This window comes from Entelurus aequoreus, linkage group LG14, assembly GCF_033978785.1.
Source record: "Entelurus aequoreus isolate RoL-2023_Sb linkage group LG14, RoL_Eaeq_v1.1, whole genome shotgun sequence".
Taxonomy (NCBI): domain Eukaryota; kingdom Metazoa; phylum Chordata; class Actinopteri; order Syngnathiformes; family Syngnathidae; genus Entelurus; species Entelurus aequoreus.
The window spans coordinates 57,362,204-57,385,727 of NC_084744.1; the positions used below are offsets into that span (position 1 = coordinate 57,362,204).

Sequence of the window (23,524 nt, forward strand, 5' to 3'; positions counted from 1 at the left end):
CAGAAATAGGAGAGCCCATCACATATTCCCCAGGAACTGCTTCCTCGTAGGAAGACGTGTTGGTGGGATTAAGGAGGTCTTCGAAGTATTCCCTCCACCGATCCACAACATCCGCAGTCGAGGTCAGCAGAACACCATCCTCACCATACACGGTGTTGACAGTGCACTGCTTCCCCTTCCTGAGGCGGCGGATGGTGGTCCAGAATCGCTTCGAAGCCGTCCGGACGAAAACCCCACTGCTCCTCCTGAGTATAGTACCATTTTCAATGTATTAGTACCGGTAACCGTACAAAGGTGGAATTCTTTCCCATTCTTGCTTGATGTACAGCTTAAGTTGTTCAACAGTCCGGGGGTCTCCGTTGTGGTATTTTAGGCTTCTTAATGCGCCACACATTTTCAATGGGAGACAGGTCTGGACTACCAGGTACTACCGCACTCCTTTACTACGAAGCCACGCTGTTGTAACACGTGGCTCGGCATAGTCTTGCTGAAATAAGCAGGGGCGTCCATGATAACGTTGCTTGGATGGCAACATAAGTTGCTCCAAAAACTGTATGTACCTTTCAGCATTAATGGTGCCTTCACAGATGTGTAAGTTACCCATGTCTTGGGCACTAATACACTCCCATACCATCACACATGCTGGCTTTGGAACTTTGCGCCTATAACAATCCGGATGGTTCTTTTCCTCTTTGTTCCGGACGACAGTTTCCAAAAACAATTTGAAATGTGGACTCGTCCGACCACAGAACACTTTTCCACTTTGCATCAGTCCATCTTAGGTGAGCTCGGGCCCAGAGAAGCCGGCGGCGTTTCTGGGTGTTGTTGATAAATGGCTTTCGCTTTGCATATTAGAGTTTTAACTTGCACTTACAGATGTAGCGACCAACTGTAGTTACTGACAGTGGTTTTATGAAGTGTTCCTGAGCCCATGTGGTGATATCCTTTACACACTGATGATGCAGTACCGCCTGAGGGACCGTAGGTCTGTAATATCATCGCTTACGTGCAGTGATTTCTCCAGATTCTCTGAACCTTTTGATGATATTACGGACCGTAGATGGGGAAATCCCTTAATTTCGTTGAGAAATGTTTTTCAACTGTTGGACAATTTGCTCACGCATTTGTTGACAAAGTGTTGACCCTCGCCCCGTCCTTGTTTGTGAATGACTGAGCATTTCATGGAAGCTGCTTTTATACCCAATCATGGCACCCACCTGTTCCCAATTAGCCTGTCCACCGGTGGGATGTTCCAAATAAGTGTTTGATGAGCATTCCTCAACTTTCTCAGTCTTTTTTGCCACTTGTGCCGGCTTTTTTGAAACATGTCGCAGGCGTCAAATTCCAAATGAGCTAATATTTGCAAAAAATAACTAAGTTTACAAGTGTGAACGTTATATATCTTGTCTTTGCAGTCTATTCGATTGAATATAAGTTGAAAAGGATTTGCAAATCATTGTATTCTGTTTTTATTTACCATTTACACAACGTGCCAACTTCATTGGTGTTGTAATTGGTAATTTTACGCTTGATTTTAATCGTATTCAATAATTTGATGTAACCTGCATAACATTTTACAGGATAATTAATCAGGCTGGTTACAAAAATAAATACGAATCTAATATACTGCAAAAGAAGGTACTGGAAAAAAATCCGGACTCGGCCATGTCTGAGTCCAAGTCAAAATGAGTTGACTGAGACCAATCTCATCCGGACATCAAAAGTCAGACGATGCACACTTAAAATTTGGTCGATTTTTTGCCGTCGAGTTCAGTCTGCTTGGCGTCACTTCCGCCTTTGGTGCTGATCATATTTCTGTAAAGACAACCAACAAAAATATCATCAACGTTCCTTTAGGTTAGTATAAGCTTCCGATTTTAATGAAGCTTTCAGAAAACACGCGGAATGGGATAAGGAAAAGGTGATTTTATTCGTCGTGTTTTTGGGGCTGGTTTTCTCCAGATCTCAACCCCATAGAAAATATTTGAAGGGATATATAAATATATTGGCACGTTGTGTAAATGGTAAATAAAGACAGAATATTTATTTTATTTATATTTATTTATTTATTTAATTTATATATTTAATATATATATATTTATATTTATATTTATAATATATTTGCTAATCCTTTTCAACCTATATTCCATAGAATAGACTGCAAAGACAAGATATTTAACGTTCCAACTGGTAAACCTTGTTATTTTTTGCAAATATTAGCTCATTTGGAATTTGACGCCTGCGACATGTTTCAAAAAAGCCGGCACAAATGGCAAAAAAGACTGAGAAAGTCGAGGAATGCTCATCAAACACTTGTTTGGAACATCCCACGGGTGTGCAGGCTAATTGGGAACAGGCGGGTGCCATGATTGGGTATACAAGCAGCTTATATGAAATGCTCAGTTATTCACAAACAAGGACGGGGCGAGGGTCACCACTTTGTCAACAAATGCGTGAGCAAATTGTCCGACAGTTTAAGAACAACATTTCTCAACCAACTATTGCAAGGAATTTAGGGATTTCACCATCTACGCTCCGTAATATCATCCAAAGGTTCAAAGAATCTGAAGAAATCACTGCACGTAAGCGGCTAAGCCCGTGACCTCCTTCAAAAAGCAACATCAGTGTGTAAAGGATATCACCACATGGGCTCAGGAACACTTCAGAAAACCACTGTCAGTAACTACAGTTGGTCGCTACATCTGTAAGTGCAAGTTAAAACTCTACTATGCAAAGCCATTTATCAACAACACCCAGAAACGCCGCCGGCCTCGCTGGGCCCGAGCTCATCTAAGATGTACCGATGCAAAGTGGAAAAGTGTTCTGGGGTCTTGACGAGTCCACATTTCAAATTGTTTTTGGAAACTGTGGACGTCGTGTCCTCCGGACCAAAGAGGAAAAGAACCATCCGGATTGTTATAGGCGCAAAGTGTAAAAGCCAGCATGTGTGATGGTATGGGGTGTATTAGTGGCCAAGACATGGGTAACTTACACATCTGTGAAGGCACCATTAATGCTGAAAGGTACATACAGGTTTTGGAGCGACATATGCTGCCATCCAAGCAACGTTATCATGGACGCCCCTGCTTATTTCAGCAAGACAATGCCAAGCCACGTGCTACAACAGCGTGGCTTCGTAGTAAAAGAGTGTGGGTACTAGACTGGCCTGCCTGTAGTCCAGACCTGTCTCCCATTGAAAATGTGTGGCGCATTATGAAGCCTAAAATACCACAACGGAGACCCCAAACGTTTACTGGGTGTTGTTAAAAGGAAAGGCCATGTAACACGGTGGTAAAAATGCCCCTGTGACAACTTTTTTGCAATGTGTTGCTGCCATTAAATTCTAAGTTAATGATTATTTCCCCCAAAAAATTTAGTTTCTCAGTTCGGACATTAAAATATCTTGTCTTTGCAGTCTATTCAATTTAATATAAGTTGAAAAGGATACAAATCATTGTATTCTGTTTTTATTTACCATTTACACAAAGTGCCAACTTCACTGGTTGTGGGTTTTGTACATGCTATAAGTAAATTGTAATGTAGTAACAGGAAAATTCATGATTTGAGCATTTTGGTCATTTTCAAGCATTACCCGGAAATTATTTCCAGGGCTAAATGTGTCATAGACAAAATATCACTGGGGTGCCAAGTGACGGGATGGCTGTATCTTTCAGCACTTGTGCTCTCCTCGGGCTGGCAAATTGTGGAATTTCCAAAGTCGACAGTCGATAGTGCCGAAACCTTTTACTATACTAAGTGAGATGCATTACTTGTAACATAGAACTAACTTTTCCAATAACTCGGGCCATACGGCAGCTTACGATAACACTTCAGTATGGGGAGCACATATTCACCATTAATTAGTTGCTTATTAACATGCAAATTAGTAACATATTGGCTCTTAATTAGTCATTATTAAGTATGCCTTATTCTGCATGGCCTTATTATACAACCAGTAAGCCATTAACTAAGTCTTCCCTCAATAACCTTAGAATTATTGCTTATTAGTAATCCTAGCCCTAACCCTTATATGTTCCTCTAGTGTCCAAATAACTCTAAATTAAGTCTTTGTTACTTTAAGTAAGTAAGTACTTTAACTTCCTCCAACATCCGAGGACAAAGCTACGAACAATGGGAGACCGGGCTTTCTGCTCCGCCGCTCCCAGTCTGTGGAACGCTCTCCCTGACCACCTGAGGGCACCACAGACTGTGGATAATTTTTAAAAAAGGCTTAAAAACCCTTCTTTTTAAGAAAGTGGATCCAAGGGAGCGACGAGTGTCGATACAACTTGGCACCAGCGACGCCGCAGGAGTTGCCGGAATGACGCTACACGTCAAACCGCCTTCAGGACTCCGGCTCCTAATTTTCTGTCGGAGTTTACTCCCTTAGCCCATACTTGCCAACCTTGAGACCTCCGATACCGGCCGGGGGGGGGGGGGGGGGGGGGGGGGGTTAATAGGGTAGGTATATTTACAGCTAGAATTCACCAACTCAAGTATTTCATATATATATATGTATGAAATACTTGACTTTCAGTGAATTCTACCTATATATATATATATATATATATATATATATATATATATATATATATATATATATATATATATATATATATATATATATATATATATATATATATATATATATATATATATATATATTTATTTTATTATACATATAAATAAAAGAAATACTTGAATTTCAGTGTTCCGGAGGCTATCCAGTAGATGGCAGTATTGTCCTGTTTAACTTCTCCGTTCATGACTGAGTATATCATTTCGGCCACCGTGTTCAATGGAGAAGTCTGTTCTACAAAATGTACAGGCGACATACCCCTTCCCCTTCGAACTGTCCTGGATGAACTGAAATTCTTGTTTCCATTCGTTCTGGAACTTGCAAGCGTATTTCTTCATCTTGCTCGTCGACGGCGTCGCCATGTCTGTAATTTCCTCGTTCTTCTGCTCCGTCTCCTTGTTGTGTGCGCAGTTGTGCACTCTACTCTCTAAAATCCCTAGATGTTATGACGTCATTGGGCAGGCAAGCTGTTTATATTGTGGGAAAGCGGACGTGAGAACAGGCTGTTCCCACTCAGGTCCGCATTGAAGTAGGGCTGCAACTAACGATTAATTTGATAATCGATTAATCTGTCGATTATTACTTCGATTCATCGATTAATAATCGGATAAAAGAGACAAACTACATTTCTATCCTATCCAGTATTTTATTTTTAAAAAACAGCATACTGGCACCATACTTATTTTGATTATTGTTTCTCAGCTGTTTGTACATGTTGCAGTTCATAAATAAAGGTTTATTAAAAAAAAATAAAATAAAATAAAATAAAAATAAAATAAAAACATCTGCGCATGCGCATAGCATAGATCCAACGAATCGATGACTAAATTAATCGGCAACTATTTTAATAATCGATTTTAATCGATTAGTTGTTGCAGCCCTACATTGAAGTGGAGGGGGCGTGGCCTCCAGCTCCGGCTGAATACTGGGAGTTTGTCGGGAGAAAATTTCTGCCGGGAGGTTATCGGGAGAGGCGCTGAATACCGGGAGTCTCCCGGTAAAACCGGGAGGGTTGGCAAGTATGCCTTAGCCTTACCCTCGAGTGGGTTGACCGCAAGGCAGCGGTGGTTTTGAGAGTGGAGATTTCCTTCTCCTAGATGGGCTGCCTTACCAGGTTTACGAGCCCCATCTGCCCGAATGTGGCAGGTAGCACGGGGGTACATCTTACCCGTGGCTTGGTTGTTTACTCAATGTAAAGTGCTTTTTACAAATAAAATATATTATTATTATTATTAGGGATGTCCGATAATGGATTTTTACCGATATCCGATATTCCGATATTGTCCAACTCTTTAATTACCGATACCGATATCAACCGATACCGATATCAACCGATATATGCAGTCGTGGAATTAACACATTATTATGCCTAATTTGGACAACCATATATGGTGAAGATAAGGTACTTAAAAAAAAAAAAAAAAAAATAAGATAACTAAATTAAAAACATTTTCTTGAATAAAAAAGAAAGTAAAACAATATAAAAACAGTTACATAGAAACTAGTAATTAATGAAAATGAGTAAAATTAACTGTTAAAGGTTAGTACTATTAGTGGACCAGCAGCATGCACAATCATGTGTGCTTACGGACTGTATCCCTTGCAGACTGTATTGATATATATTGATATATAATGTAGGAACCAGAATATTGATAACAGAAAGAAATGGGGGGAGGGAGGTTTTTTGGGTTGGTGCACTAATTGTAAGTGTATGTTGTGTTTTTTATGTTGATTTAATAAAAATAAATAAATAAATAAATAAATAAAAATAAAAACCGATACAGATAATAAAAAAACGATACCGATAATTTCCGATATTACATTTTAACGCATTTATCGGCCGATAATATCGGCAGGCCGATATTATCAGACATCCCTAATTATTATTATTAATAAGCAACTAATTAATGGTGAATATGTTCCCCATACTAAAGTGTTACCAGATATTTTTACACGGCGGAATAGGTGAACCATAGTGATTGTGAATTATTGGCAACATTTCTTTTTTTAAATGGCAGTTTTCCTCTAACAGGCTTAGACTGGTTGAATTTTCCTTACTGGTTTCAGCTCGGTAGGAGTTGGCTTACCCGTTGCCCTGGACCTCCTTGGAAGAATCAGGCAGTTCTTGGCTTCTGGTTTCAGGAAGGAAGATGACAAAAGCTCCACTAAGCAACGTCAGGCTGCTGAAGACCACGATGGGTAAGGTCCAGTGATAGAAGGCCAACAGGTTGAGTGGTGGAGCGAGCAGCCCGCCTACTCTGGAGACCAAACACACTATGCTGACAGCCGTTTGCCTGGGGAGAAATGCATGTCAGAAGCACAGAATCTGCCATAACGTACACAATTAAGACTAAGATGTTATTAATTAGACAGGTTTTCTGAGACTCCTGGTGTTAGAATAATTGTTTCTAAGTTACCACAAAAACTTTGTGTTACATTGAGTGCCCGGTGAGAAGCAAAAGCCGTCTTTGAAACCTACCAAGAGTAAGGCTCGTAAAACTCCACTGTGTAGGGGGGGGGAAGCAAAATGAAGGTGTTCCGTTTTAATCAAACAGAAAGATATTGTCTGACCCAAGTACTACGAAAGCGAAAAGGAAGCAGAACCAGACTCCCCTCCAGGCGACCACTTTTTGGAACCTCCTTTTTCAACTGTTTTACAAACCCGATTTCCATATGAGTTGGGGAAATGGTGTTGGATGTAAATATAAACGGAATACAATGATTTGCAAATCCTTTTCAACCCATATTCAGTTGAATGCACTACAAAGACATTATTTTAGACTTTTATTCTTTGGCTTTTAACACTACGTGAGTTGTGTGGTCTTCTGTCCTGTGTTTTTTTTTAATAAATTTTGATGTCTATTTTACTGTTTTAATTGGTTTTACCCTTTAAAAATCGTTTTTAATCATATTTATTTTTTATATTGTCTCTGTATTGGTTTTCTATTCATTTATTCTTTGTTTTTATTCAGTCATTGGTGTAGCATAATATTGTTTTTAATATTGTTTTTAATATTGTTTTTAACATGGCTGTGCAGCACTTTGGAAACATTCTTGTTGTGTAAATGTGCTATATAAATAAAGTGGATTGGATTGGATTGAAAGACAACATATTTGATGTTCAAACTCAAACTTCTTTGCAAATAATAATTAACTTAGAATTTCATGGCTGCAACACGTGCCTAAGTAGTTGGGAAAGGGCATGTTCACCACTGTGTTACATCACCTTTTCTTTTAACAACACTCAGTAAACGATTGGGAACTGAGGAAACTAATTGTTGAAGCTTTGAAAGTGGAATTCTTTCCCATTCTTGTTTTATGTACAGCTTCAGTCGTTCAACAGTCCGGGGGTCTCCGCTGTCGTATTTTAGGCTTCATAATGCGCCACACATTTTCGATGGGAGACAGGTCTGGACTGCAGGCGGGCCAGGAAAGTACCCGCACTCTTTTTGTACAAAGCCACGCTGTTGTAACACGTGCTGAATGTGGCTTGGCATTGTCTTGCTGAAATAAGCAGGGGCGTCCATGAAAAAGACGGCGCTTAGATGGCAGCATATGTTGTTCCAAAACCTCTATGTACCTTTCAGCATTAATGGTGCCTTCACAGATGTGTAAGTTACCCATGCCATCACAGATGCTGGCTTTTCAACTTTGCGCCGATAACAGTCTGGATGGTTCGCTTCCCCTTTGGTCCGGATGAAACGATGTTGAGTATTTTTAAAAACAATTTGAAATGTGGACTCGTCAGACCACAGAACACTTTGTACCTCGCCCCATCCTTTCTTGTGAATGACTGAGCATTTTTTGGGAAGCTGTTTTTATACCCAATCATGGCACCCACCTGTTCCCAATTAGCCTGCACACCTGTGGGATGTTCCAAATAAGTTTAATGAGCATTCCTCAACTTTATCAGTATTTATTGCCACCTTTCCCAACTTCTTTGTCACGTGTTGCTGGCATCAAATGCTAAAGTTAATGATTATTTGCCAAAAAAAAAATCTTTATTAGTTTGAACATCAAATATGTTGTCTTTGTAGCATGTTCAACTGAATATGGGTTGAAAATGATTTGCAAATCATTGTATTCCGTTTATATTTACATCTAACACCATTTCCCAACTCATATGGAAACGGGGTTTGTACGAACCTCTTTTTGGACTCTTTTACGACCTTTTCTTTAGAACTGTTGTAATCAAAGGCGATGGCTGTTTACGACCTCGTCCCTTAGAAGCAGCTCATGTGGTCAGAGAAAGTCCAAATAAAGGGGCAGGCGTACAATCTTTTGGCAGAGCGTGCTGAGACACTGTACAAGAGTACAGTGTGTCCAGGCGTCTCACCTCAATTGAGCCAAATTTAATTCTGTCTCCGTTTAATTCCTTGCTTCTTGTCTTGTTTAATAGATGTCATCAGTGTTTGAACCTGACACCTTGATCCGGTTTTCTCTCTCTGTGTCTCGCCATCTCAACCCAACCGGCCAAGACGGATGGATGCCCCACAGAACCCGGGTTCTGTTAAAGGTTTTCTTCCCAAGAGGTTTTTTTTCCCCTTGCATCTATCACCAAGATCTTGCTCATGTGGGGTTCAGTTGCTCTTCTTTAATGTACGATAGGTATGCCTTAAAGGCCTACTGAAAGGATTTTTTTTTTATTTAAACGGGGATAGCAGATCCATTCTATGTGTCATACTTGATCATTTCGCGATATTGCCATATTTTTGCTGAAAGGATTTAGTAGAGAACATCGACGATAAAGTTCGCAACTTTTGGTCGCTGATAAAAAAAAGCCTTGCCTGTACCGGAAGTAGCGTGACGTCGCAGGTTGAAAGGCTCCTCACATTTCCCTATTGTTTACACCAGCAGCGAGAGCGATTCGGACCGAGAAAGCGACGATTACCCCATTAATTTGAGCCAGGATGAAAGATTCGTGGATGAGGGACCTGAGAGTGAAGGACTAGAGTGCAGTGTAGGACGTATCTTTTTTCGCTCTGACCGTAACTTAGGTACAAGCTGGCTCATTGGATTCCACACTTTCTCCTTTTTCTATTGTGGATCACGGATTTGTATTTTAAACCACCTGGGATACTATATCCTCTTGAAAATGAGAGTCGAGAACGCGAAACGGACATTTACAATGACTTTTATCTCCACGACAATACATCGGCGAAGCTCTTTAGCTACGGAGCTAACGTGATAGCATCGTGCTTAAATGCAAATAGAAACAAAAGAAATAAACCCCTGACTGGAAGGATAGACGGAAAATCAACAATACTATTAAACCATGGACATGTAACTACACGGTTAATGCTTTCCAGCCTGGCGAAGCTTAACAATGCTGTTGCTAACGACGCCATTGAAGCTAACTTAGCTACAGGACCTCGTCAGAGCTATGATAAAAACATTAGCGCTCCACCTACGACAGCCCTCATATGCTCATCAACACCCGTGCTCACCTGCGTTCCAGCGATCGACGGAGCGACGAAGGACTTCACCCAATCATAGATGCGGTCGGCGGCTAGCATCGGATAGCGCGTCTGCTATCCGTCTCAAAGTCCTCCTGGTTGTGTTGCTGTAGTCCGCCGCTAATACACCGATACCACCTACAACTTTCTTCTTTGCAGTCTCCATTGTTCATTAAACAAATTGCAAAAGATTCACCAACACAGATGTCCAGAATACTGTGGAATTTTGCGATGAAAACCGAGCTTTTTGTATTAGATACAATGTGTCCCAATACTTCCGTTTCAACCATCGACGTCACGCGCATACGTCATCATACATAGACGTTTTCAACCGGAAGTTTCGCGGGAAATTTAAAAATGCACTTTATAAGTTAACCCGGCCGTATTGGCATGTGTTGCAATGTTAAGATTTCGTCATTGATATATAAACTATCAGACTGCGTGGTCGGTGGTAGTGGCTTTCAGTAGGCCTTTAAGAAACACTGGCTTACCTGACTGAGGTGGGAAACAGCTCGTGAATGTACACCATACACACTGAACTAGCCCAGGTGAAGAAGAACTTCCCACTGGTGACCAAAACGGAAACCACAACCACATCGCCTGGAATGAGAGTTCATGTACAATGAACTGAAGAGCTGATACCAACACGTATAAAGTATGTACATTTTTTTTAGAATAAGAGGATGTCACCTTGTGAGAATGCCAGTGTTAGCAGGCAAACAACCCCGCTTGCGAAAAGGGTTAAAACCAGGGACAATTTCCTTCCCCATAATTCCAAAATCCAGATGCAGAGGAGGTGTGCGGGTAATTCCGAGACCCCAAACAGGAATTGATTCAGGAAGATGTTCAGGCCAAACCCACCCACATTTAGGAGAAGACTAAAGTAGCCTACATTGACGGAAAACCTATCAGGGGGGGGGGGAATGGTAACAGAGAAATAACAGTCAAGACTTGGCAATGACAGTCCAACAAGATGCCTTCTGTATTGTAGAGGTAGGCAGAACGTTTTTCAGTAGAAAATAAAAACTGGTTGTGGAAACACTGGCCCAGATCTAGACTCTGTACTGGAGTATAAATGGAAGTATACCCAACAGTCCAATCAATCAATCAATCAATCAATCAATGTTTACTTATATAGCCCTAAATCACAAGTGTCTCAAAGGGCTGCACAAGCCACAACGACATCCTCGGTTCAGATCCCACATAAGGGCAAGGAAAAACTCACAACCCAGTGGGATGTCAATGAGAATGACTATGAGAAACCTTGGAGAGGACCGCAGACGTGGGTTACCCCCCTCCCCTTCTAGGGGAGACCGGATGCAGTGGACGTCGAGTGGGTCTAGCATATTGTGAAAGTCTAGTCCATAGTGGATCTAACATAATCCAACACTATTATGTCCACATGTGTTTTGTGGACTTAGAAAAACATTTGATTGTGTCCCTCACAGTTTTTGGTGATCATTTGTACGGACCGTGCAGTCATTGTAATGTTGGGCAGTAGAAACTAGGGGACGTTTGACCCCACCAAGGGGACATTGTCTCCTGTTCAGAACAGTGTCTTTAGGACCATGACAATGGATGCCAAAGTGAAAGTGTCATTTACGAATGGAATAGGGTGGGATCATGATACCAAATAACAGATTGGCGCTTAATCCCCAGTGATGGCCACGGATGAAGTGCTGGCTGTCCAAAGTCGGGACCCGGGGTGGATCGCTCGCCTGTGCATCGGTTGGGGACGTCTCTGCGCTGCTGACCTGTCCCCGCTCGGGATGGTCTCCTGCTGGCCTCACTATGGACTGGACTCTCACACTATTATGTTAGATCCACTATGGACTGGACTCTCACTATTATGTTGGATCCACTATGGACTGGACTCTCACTATTATGTTAGATCCACTGTGGACTGGACTCTCACTATTATGTTAGATCCACTATGGACTGGACTCTCACACTATTATGTTAAATCCACTATGGACTGGACTCTCACTATTATGTTGGATCCACTATGGACTGGACTCTCACACTATTATGTTAAATCCACTATGGACTGGACTCTCACTATTATGTTGGATCCACTATGGACTGGACTCTCACTATTATGTTAGATCCACTGTGGACTGGACTCTCACTATTATGTTGGATCCACTATGGACTGGACTCTCACACTATTATGTTAAATCCACTATGGACTGGACTCTCACTATTATGTTAAATCCACTATGGACTGGACTCTCACTATTATGTTAGATCCACTATGGACTGGACTCTCACACTATTATGTTAGATCCACTATGGACTGGACTCTCACACTATTATGTTAGATCCACTATGGACTGGACTCACTATTATGTTAGATCCACTATGAACTGGACTCTCACTATTATGTTAGATCCACTATGGACTGGACTCACTATTATGTTAGATCCACTATGAACTGGACTCTCACTATCATGTTAGATCCACTATGGACTGGACTCTCACACTATTATGTTAAATCCACTATGGACTGGACTCTCACTATTATGTTAGATCCACTATGGACTGGACTCTCACACTATTATGTTAAATCCACTATGGACTGGACTCTCACTATTATGTTAGATCCACTATGGACTGGACTCTCACTATTATGTTAGATCCACTATGGACTGGACTCTCACACTATTATGTTAGATCCACTTTGGACTGAACTCTCACTATTATGTTAGATCCACTATGGACTGGACTCTGACTATTATGTTAGATCCACTATGGACTGAACTCTCACTATTATGTTAGATCCACTATGGACTGGACTCTCACTATTATGTTAGATCCACTATGGACTGAACTCTCACTATTATGTTAGATCCACTATGGACTGGACTCTCACTATTATGTTAGATCCACTATGGACTGAACTCTCACTATTATGTTAGATCCACTATGGACTGGACTCTCACTATTATGTTACATCCACTATGGACTGGACTCTCTCACTATTATGTTAGATCCACTATGGACTGGACTCTGACTATTATGTTAGATCCACTATGGACTGGACTCTCACTATTATGTTAGATCCACTATGGACTGGACTCTCTCACTATTATGTTAGATCCACTATGGACTGGACTCTCACTATTATGTTAGATTCACTATGGACTGGACTCTCACTATTATGTTAGATCCACTATGGACTGGACTCTCACACTATTATGTTAGATCCACTATGGACTGGACTCTCACTATTATGTTAGATCCACTATGGACTGGACTCTCACACTATTATGTTAGATCCACTATGGACTGGACTCTCACACTATTATGTTAGATCCACTATGGACTGGACTCTCTCACTATTATGTTAAATCCACTATGGACTGGACTCTCACTATTATGTTAGATCCACTATGGACTGGACTCTCACACTATTATGTTAGATCCACTATGGACTGGACTCTCACTATTATGTTAGATCCACTATGGACTGGACTCACTATTATGTTAGATCCACTATGGACTGGACTCTCACACTATTATGTTAGATCCACTATGGACTGGACTCTCTCACTATTATGTTAGATCCACTATGGACTGGACTCACTATTATGTTAGATCCACTATGGACTGGACTCTCACACTATTATGTTAGATCCACTATGGACTGGACTCACTATTATGTTAGATCCACTACGGACTGGACTCTCTCACTATTATGTTAGATCCACTATGGACTGGACTCACTATTATGTTGGATCCACTATGGACTGGACTCTCACTATTATGTTGGATCCACTATGGACTGGACTCTCTCACTATTATGTTAGATCCACTATGGACTGGACTCTCACTATTATGTTAGATCCACTATGGACTGGACTCTCACTATTATGTTAGATCCACTATGGACTGGACTCCCACTATTATGTTAGATCCACTATGGACTGGACTCTCACTATTATGTTAGATCCATTATGGACTGGACTCTCACACTATTATGTTAAATCCACTATGGACTGGACTCTCACTATTATGTTAGATCCACTATGGACTGGACTCTCACTATTATGTTAGATCCACTATGGACTGGACTCTCACTATTATGTTAGATCCACTATGGACTGGACTCTCACACTATTATGTTAGATCCACTATGGACTAGACTCTCACACTATTATGTTAGATCCACTATGGACTGGGCTCTCACACTATTATGTTAGATCCACTATGGACTGGACTCTCACTATTATGATAGATCCACTATGGACTGGACTCTCTCACTATTATGTTAGATCCACTATGGACTGGACTCTCACTATTATGTTAGATCCACTATGGACTGGACTCTCACTATTATGTTAGATCCACTATGGACTGGACTCTCACTATTATGTTAAATCCACTATGGACTGGACTCTCACTATTATGTTAGATCCACTATGGACTGGACTCTCACTATTATGTTAGATCCACTATGGAGTGGACTCTCACATTATTATGTTAGATCCAATATGGACTGGACTCTCACTATTATGTTAGATCCACTATGGACTGGACTCTCACTATTATGTTGGATCCACTATGGACTGGACTCTTACACTATTATGTTAGATCCACTATGGACTGGACTCTCACTATTATGTTAGATCCACTATGGACTGGACTCTCACACTATTATGTTAAATCCACTATGGACTGGACTCTCACTATTATGTTGGATCCACTATGGACTGGACTCTCACTATTATGTTAGATCCACTATGGACTGGACTCTCACACTATTATGTTAGATCCACTATGGACTGGACTCTCACTATTATGTTAGATCCACTATGGACTGGACTCTCACTACTATGTTAAATCCACTATGGACTGGACTCTCACACTATTATGTTAGATCCACTATGGACTGGACTCTCACTATTATGTTAGATCCACTATGGACTGGACTCTCACACTATTATGTTAGATCCACTATGGACTGGACTCACTATTATGTTAGATCCACTATGGACTGCACTCTCACACTATTATGTTAGATCCACTATGGACTGGACTCTCACACTATTATGTTAGATCCACTATGGACTGGACTCTCACTATTATGTTAGATCCACTATGGACTGGACTCTCACTACTATGTTAAATCCACTATGGACTGGACTCTCACACTATTATGTTAGATCCACTATGGACTGGACTCTCACTATTATGTTAGATCCACTATGGACTGGACTCTCACACTATTATGTTAGATCCACTATGGACTGGACTCACTATTATGTTAGATCCACTATGGACTGCACTCTCACACTATTATGTTAGATCCACTATGGACTGGACTCTCACTATTATGTTAGATCCACTATTTTGAATTGAGAGGCTTCAAAAATGTGTCTCCTCAGTTCCCAAACCTTTACTGAGTGTTGTTAAAAGGAAAGGCCATGTAACACAGTGGTGAACTTGCCCTTTCCCAACTACTTTGGCACGTGTTGCAGCCATGAAATTCTAAGTTAATTATTATTTGCAAAAAAAAAAATAAAGTTTATGAGTTTGAACATCAAATATGTTGTCTTTGTAGTGCATTCAACTGAATATGGGTTGAAAAGGATTTGCAAATCATTGTATTCCGTTTATATTTACATCTAACACCATTTCCCAACTCATATGGAAACGGGGTTTTGTTTGAACCTGACAGTAGTCGTACATTCTTGAGAGGCTGGTTAAAACAAAACAAAAAAAGTGAATGGACGGATTCCAAAAATGTGCTCAACTTACCAGATAAAAGACATTATCAACCAATATTTCAGCAGCACAATTTTGGTAAAGATGATTCTCATCGCTCCACTTTCCACTTTCTTTTCCTCGTGTGCCTTTAACTGCATAATTGAGGAGAAGAACAAACTATGGTATGGCGTATGAAGAGCAAAAATCCTAAACGGTGTCTTTGGTTCAGCAAAGCATACCATGCAGTCCAGAGTATTCTCGGGGAGCTCTCGTTTATTCACGGACGCAGCTTTCTTGATCAACATCTTTGCTTCCCCAAGTTTTCCCTGAGTCAACAACCACCTCGCCGACTCAGGAATCCACCTTCAATGACAATGTGGGAGTAACTTAGCTGCCATGGAGAAGTGTAGAAAGTGCAATTTTTGTTTTTTGCATACCACAGGTAGAAAGTGACGATGAAATACGCTGCTCCCAACACGTACTGTGCAGTTCTCCAGTTACGAATGACGTAGACCAGCAGAGCCATGGCACATTGTCCCACTGCAGCAAACAGTTGTGACAAACAGGAAGCAAAGGACCTTTTGTTGACCTCGATCCACTCCGTAGCTAGAAAAGACATTATTTTTTTTCTTCTTTACACAGAATCAGAGAAGAAGACTGAGACAACCCAACACCCGCTCGAAGACAAACCTAAAAGAGTGGCGTTGGTTCTGAAACCGGCCATGCAGAGCCCGGCGAAAAACTGCGTCACTATGTAGACATAGATGTTTGGAGACGCACCGCACACGAAGGTGCACAAGACCAGAAGGACGGAGGATACCAGTGTGGTTCTCAGACGACCGCATCTAAAAGGGACACTCAGATGACAGGTTACACCAGTGGTCCCCAACCTTTTTGTACTTGCGGACCGGTCAATGCTTGAAAATTTGTCCCACGGACCGGGGGGAGGGAGGGCGTAGTAAAAAAAAATTATTTTTATTTTTTATTTTTTTTTGTCATAAAGAAATACAATCATGTGTGCTTACGGACTGTATCCCTGCAGACTGTATTGATGTATATTGATATATAATGTATATATTGTGTTTTTTATGTTGATTTAATTTTTTTTTTTTTTTTTTTTTAAAAACAATTTTTTTTTTAAATTTTTTGTCATAAAGAAATACAATCATGTGTGCTTACGGACTGTATCCCTGCAGACTGTATTGATGTATATTGATATATAATGTATATATTGTGTTTTTTATGTTAATTTAATTTTTAAAAAAAATATATATATATATTTCTTGTGCGGCCACGGCCCGGTACCAATCGGTCCACGGACCGGTACCGGGCCGCAGCGCGGTGGTTGGGGACCACTGGGTTACACCACCTCAGAAAACACTTGGCTCACCGAGTACCACCATGATGCATGACATTATAGTACAGTAGAGTAGTAGGCAGGTTTATTGAACAAGTGTATTTAATATTTTGGCCATTGTAACTTGACACAGTTTGAACAGTAACACTGTGTTTGAATAGAGGAAAATAAAACATTGTACTTATATAATAAATCAAATATTTGGCGTACCACTAGTGCAGGCCTGGGCCATTATTTAGACTTGGGGGGGCCAAATTTGGAGAAAAAAATGTGTCTGGGGGCCGGTATATCTATCTATCTATACATACATTATATATATTTATATATATATATATATATATATATATATATATATATATATATATATATATATATTTATATATATATATATATATATATATATATATATATATATATATATATATATTTATATATATATATATACATACATTATATATATATCTATATATATATATCTATATATATATATATATATATATACACACACACACACACACACACACACACACACACACACACACACGCACACACACACACATTCTTGTATTTCTTACCTTCTTGAGACCTGAGAATAATGCCTACCTCTTTAGGACCACCCTTTCTAGATATATAAAGATTTTTATTTACAACATTAATAATATATACATACTATGCAAATATAAAAAAGGTAAGTTTTTTGTAAATGTTTGTTTTTTTGAATTTTTTGTTTGTCATTATTTTTTTAAATGTTCATTATTTTTACTTCAAGTTATTACAGTGTGTCTCTATATACATGTTTATTTTTATACATTTTGGCCAAATGGGACGCATTTCGATTTCTTACACACACTTTTGTATTTCTTACCTTCTGGAGATTTGAGAATAATGCCTTCCTCTTTAGGACCACCCTTTCTAGATATATAAAGATTTTTATTCACAACATTAATAATATATACATACTATACAAATATAAAAAAGCTTGTTGTGAAAAATTAGTCGGAATTTCACAAGAAAAAGGTCACAATTTCAAAAGAAAAACTTAGAATTTTGGCAGTATTGTAATAAAAGTCGTCATTTTAGTCAACAAGAAAAACTGAACATTTTCGCGCAATATTATGACAAAAGTTGGAAATTTACAAGATAACAGTCGCAATTTTACAAGAAAAGCTTAAAATGTTGTCAATTTTATGAAAAGAGTTGTATTGAACCCGACATAAGTCACAATTTTAGAAGAAGACTAACATTTTGGCAATGTTATAATAATAATCAGAATTTTACTTGGCAAAATAATGACAAAAGTCATAACTTTACTCCAAAAATTTCAGTTTTTTGGCAATATTGTGATAAAAGTCAGAATTTTATATGACACCACTTTAGTTAAAGTTATAATTTTACATTAAAAAAGTAATAATTTTACGAGAAAATATTGCAATATTACAGAAACACAAAGAATATGAGAAATTGTTACCAATTTTATAGGAAGAAAGTCTACAAATTGTGAGAAAAAGACTGCTTTTAGTTCATGTTATTTTTTGAATTTTTTGTTGGTAATTGGTTTTTAATCTTCATTATTTACTTCAAGTTATTACAGTATGTCTCTATATACATAATTATTTTTTTTAATACATTTTGGCCAAATGGGGGCGCATTTCCATTTCTTACACACACTTTTGTATTTCTGACCTTCTTGAGAACTGAGAATGATGCCTACCTCTTTAGGACCATCCTTTCTAGATATATAAAGATGTGTATTTACAACATTAAAAATATAAACATACTAAAAAAAATGAGTCGGAATTTCACAAGAAAAAGGTCCCAATTTCACAAGAAAAACTTAGAATTTTGTCAGTATTATAATAAAAGTCGTCATTTTAGTCAACAGAAGTCAAAATTTTACGAGAAAAATTGAACATTTGCGCAATATTATGATAAAAGTTGGAATTTTACTAAATGACAGTCGCAATTTCATAAGAAAAGCTTAACATTTTGGCAATTTTATGAAAAGAGTTGTAATTTTACCTGACAAAAGTCACAATTTTATAATAACACTTTAAAATGTTGGCAATATTATAATAATTATCGGAATTTTACTTCACAATAATGACAATTTAAAATTATACTTATTGTTAGGCACAATGAGAGTCAGTGGCGCCCCCATGTGTCATTCATTGCAATGACAGAATATAAAAAGTGGCTGAAATTTTTTTTTTTCATTTATCCTTTGTTAATTTTTATATTCTTATTCTCTTTAATCTGTTAGTTTTATTGAATAAATATAACAACAATAATAATAATAAACCATTAATAAAACATTCAATGATTTACTACTATGTAATCTGTTAATTTTATTGAATAAATATAATAATAAGAATAACAAACCATTAATAAAACATTCAATATTTTCCTACTATGTAATCTGTTAATTTTATTGAATAAATATAACAACAATAATAATAATAATAATAAACCATTAATAAAACATTCAATATTTTACTAATATGTAATCTGTTAATTTTATTGAATAAATATAACAACAATAATAATAATAAACCATTAATAAAACATTCAATAATTTACTACTATGTAATCTGTTAATTTTATTGAATAAATATAACAATAATAATAATAATAAACCATTAATAAAACATTCAATATTTTACTACTATGTAATCTGTTCATTTTATTGAATATAATAATAATAATAATTAACCATTAATAAAACATTCAATATTTTACTACTATGTAATCTGTCCATTTTATTGAATAAATATAATAATAATAATAAACCATTAATAAAGCATTCAATATTTTACTACTATGTAATTTATTAATTGTATTGAATACATATAATAATAATAATAATAATAATAAACCATTAATAAAACATTCAAATATCACAGCATGTGTTGTCGCAGACGTAAAATATTTCTAGAAAGGTGTAGAGAACGATCAAATCTTCCGGAACCGGACGGGTATTGACGGTGTCTGCGACAATGGCGCATAACGATCCCAGGAGGCAGAGAAGGTAAGCGACGTGCAGACAGAAGAAAAGTAATACAGGTCGAATTTGGGAACTGAGAACGCAAAATAACATTCTGGCATACACAAGACGATGGACTGGCACTGAAGGATGGGACAAGGTGAAACTAAATAGAATAATGAGGAACAGGTGCGCTGGCAGGACAAGGTGCTGCAAAATACAAGCGACCAAACAGGAAATAATACCAAAACTAAAGTGCCGGGACAAGAAAAAAGAACACAGTCCAAACTATCATGCGGGATCATCAGGAGCGCCGAAAAGGGGGGGTAAAGGAGATGGATTGTAGGGGCCCATGATGGAGGGGGGCCCAGAGAGGCCCCTAATGATGATGAAATTATAATACAGGGGGCCCTGTAAAGATTCTTTTCATGGGGCCCAAAATCCCTAGCGGCGCCCCTGGGGATCATGACAGAGCCTTGTCTTTTGTTGAGCTCTACAAGGCATTTATATTTATATTTGTTTGACTGTAACATCTTTCTTAGTTGTAGTTTTGAATTTGGAGATGTTGAAATTGCCACGTAAAAATCGCCAATGCTAATCAGTAGCATGTATATGGCACATCCAATGTAAATTAGCATCGAGCTAAATTGAAAAGCAGAGCCTTATTTTTGCATGCTTTCTACCAGGCATGCTTGTTTTGTTGCGACATTACCGGAAGGCAATCTGCTACGAATACGCCTGTATCAAAATATGGCATTTTTGATTTTGCTGGGTCGTACTGATGGAATTTGGTCGGTGCCTATGCGTGTACAGAATTTGGCACTCATCCCTAATCCAAATACACAATTATGCAAGATATAAACAATACCGATTTCATTGTATTGTATATTAGGTGACTTACGATTCCATAAGAGGTCCAAAGGTTATAGAACCGACGACTGCACCAGCGAAGAAAACTGTCTTCACAACCGTAGGTACGTGAGACCTGTCACAAACGAGATCAAACTACAGAGCAACATCACAAATCAAACGTGTGACAACATGAGGCGATGGCGGATGAGCATGTCGTCACTTACGTCTGTGACAATGGTGGACTCGTACATGGTGTCATTGTACACCCAACCACTCCGGCACGCCGTGGTCCCGTTGAGTCCGCGCTCCTTGATGGTTCCTATGTCCCAGTCCACTGGAACAAACATGTGACACCTGCTGAAAGAACCGTTCTGCTCCAGAGGAATGGTCAGGTTCAGCTGCTCCTCCAACGTCAAGTTGGGAGCAGCCCTGAGGATCCAGTCTGTGTTACAACGTCGCTCCGGATCCGACTGGAAGAAAAGAAAACTACAGAAAGAAGCGGACAGAAGTACATTTGGAAGGGTTAATCCAAAAAGAACAAGCTTCTGGAAAAGTCCAAATTCCCCGGTGGTCTGTAGAATCTCTTCAAACCCCATATTTAATGTGTTGCACCAAGTAGAACATGGCTGTTGTTTGATTGGTAAAGATGAGATGTTAATTTATGCAGCATTAACTTTATGCTAGAACAAACTCTATTGTTGAGATAGGAAAATTGCACGGAACAGGTTGAGCGTTAAAAATAACTGTTCCGATTTTCAGAGTCATTCACTTGTGCAATGAGCCTTCCTTACATAACACATGATTCAAGTCTACTGTAGTAGTTGACCTACAGAATGTAATACTCGATTAATACTGAATGATAAATCAAACAAAATTAGGCAATCACGTAAAATGTATGATATAAAAGGAGGTCGTTTTAATGAAAGGTCAGTCGGAATTGTCTGTTTTACTGTCGCAAAACGCTCCAAACCCAGAAATGATCAAAAACACACCATCCATCCATCTTCAACCGCTTATCCGGAATCGGGTCACGGGGATAACAGCTCTAGCAGAGACCCCCAGACTTCCCTCTCCAGAGCAACATTCGCAACTTCCTCCTGGGGGATCCCGAAGCGTTCCCAGGCCAGAGAGGAGATGTAATCCCCCCCCCCATCTGGTCCTTGGCCTGCCCCGGAGTCTCCTACCAGTGGGACGTGCAAAGGGGACCTCCCTAGGGAGACGCTCTTGAGGCATTCGCACGAGATGCCCGAACCACCTAAGCTGGCTCCTTTCCAAGCGAAGGAGCAGCGGCTCTACTCCGAGTCTCTCTCGGGTGACTGTACTTCTCACCCTATCTCTAAGGAAGATGCCAGCCACCCTTCTGAGGAAACTCATTTCGGCCGCTTGTATCCGCGATCTTATTCTTTCGGTCATGACCTCCACTTCATGACTATGAGAGTAGGAATGTAGCTAGCTCGGTAGACCGTGAGCTTTGCCTTCTGGCTCATCTCTAGTTTTGTCACAACAGTGCGGCAGAGAGACTGCAATACTGCCCCAGCTGCTCCGATTCTCCGGCTGATTTCCTTCTCCATCTTTCCCTTACTCGTGAACCAGACCCAGAGATACTTAAACTCCTCCACCTTGGACCGAGAGGAGATGTAATCACCCCCCATCTGGTCCTTGGCCTGCCCCGGGGTCTCCTCCCAGTGGGACTTGCAACGAGGACCTCCCTAGGGAGACGCTCGTGAGGCATTCTCACAAGATGCCCGAACCACCTAAGCTGGCTCCTTTCCAAGCGAAGGAGCAGCGGCTCTACTCCGAGTCTCTCTCGGGTGACTGAACTTCTCACCCTCTCTCTAAGGAAGATGCCAGCCACCCTTCTGAGGAAACTCATTTCGGCCGCTTGTACCCGCAATCTTATTCTTTCGGTCATGACCTCCACTTCATGACCATGAGAGTAGGAATGTAGCTAGCTCGGTAGACCGTGAGCTTTGCCTTCTGGCTCATCTCTAGTTTTGTCACAACAGTGCGGCAGAGAGACTGCAATACTGCCCCAGCTGCTCCGATTCTCCGGCTGATTTCCTTTTCCATCTTTCCCTTACTCGTGAACCAGACCCAGAGATACTTAAACTCCTCCACCTGGGACCGAGAGGAGATGTAATCCCCCCATCTGGTCCTTGGCCTGCCCCGGGGTCTCCTCCTAGTGAGACGTGCAACGAGGACCGCCCTAGGGAGACGCTCGTGAGGCATTCGCACGAGATGCCCGAACCACCTAAGCTGGCTCCTTTCCAAGGCAAGGATCAGCGGCTCTACTCTGAGTCTCTCTCGGGTGACTGAACTTCTCACCCTATCTCTAAGGGAGATGCCAGCCACCCTTCTGAGGAAACTAATTTCAGCCGCTTGTACCCGCGATCTTATTCTTTCGGTCATGACCTCCACTTCCTGACCATAGGTGAGAGTAGAAATGTCGATAGCTCGGTAGACCGTTTCGTCACAACAGTGCGGCAGAGAGACTGCATACTGCCCCAGCTGCTCCGATTCTCCGGCTGATTTCCTTCTACATCTTTCCCTTACTCGTGAACAAGACCCCAGAGATACTTAAACTCCTCCAC

At 39.9% G+C, this 23,524-nt stretch overlaps 1 protein-coding gene across 1 annotated transcript; it reads right to left on the reverse strand.

Annotated features, from left to right (window-relative positions):
• Nucleotides 1–1,482: 1,482 nt before the first annotated feature.
• Nucleotides 1,483–21,529, reverse strand: LOC133665099 (solute carrier family 22 member 13-like). Its single transcript, XM_062070301.1, has 10 exons — nucleotides 21,158–21,529; nucleotides 20,983–21,086; nucleotides 16,435–16,589; nucleotides 16,182–16,350; nucleotides 15,984–16,107; nucleotides 15,796–15,896; nucleotides 10,726–10,940; nucleotides 10,527–10,635; nucleotides 6,667–6,873; nucleotides 1,483–1,815 (listed from the first exon to the last, which is right to left on the reverse strand). The coding sequence occupies exons 1-10, from the start codon at nucleotides 21,527–21,529 to the stop codon at nucleotides 1,740–1,742; spliced, it is 1,632 nt and encodes a 543-aa protein (XP_061926285.1). The 3' UTR covers nucleotides 1,483–1,739.
• Between the last annotated feature and the right edge of the window lie 1,995 nt (nucleotides 21,530–23,524).

Coding starts and splice junctions, on each gene's coding strand:
- LOC133665099 (XM_062070301.1), bottom strand. CDS start 21,529: ATGGGGTTTGAAGAGATTCTACAGACCACCGGGGAATTTGGACTTTTC. Junction 21,087..21,157: donor AGTCCACCATTGTCACAGAC/GTAAGTGACGAC, acceptor GTTGCTCTGTAG/TTTGATCTCGTTTGTGACAG. Junction 10,941..15,795: donor TTGATAATGTCTTTTATCTG/GTAAGTTGAGCA, acceptor CCCCCCTGATAG/GTTTTCCGTCAATGTAGGCT.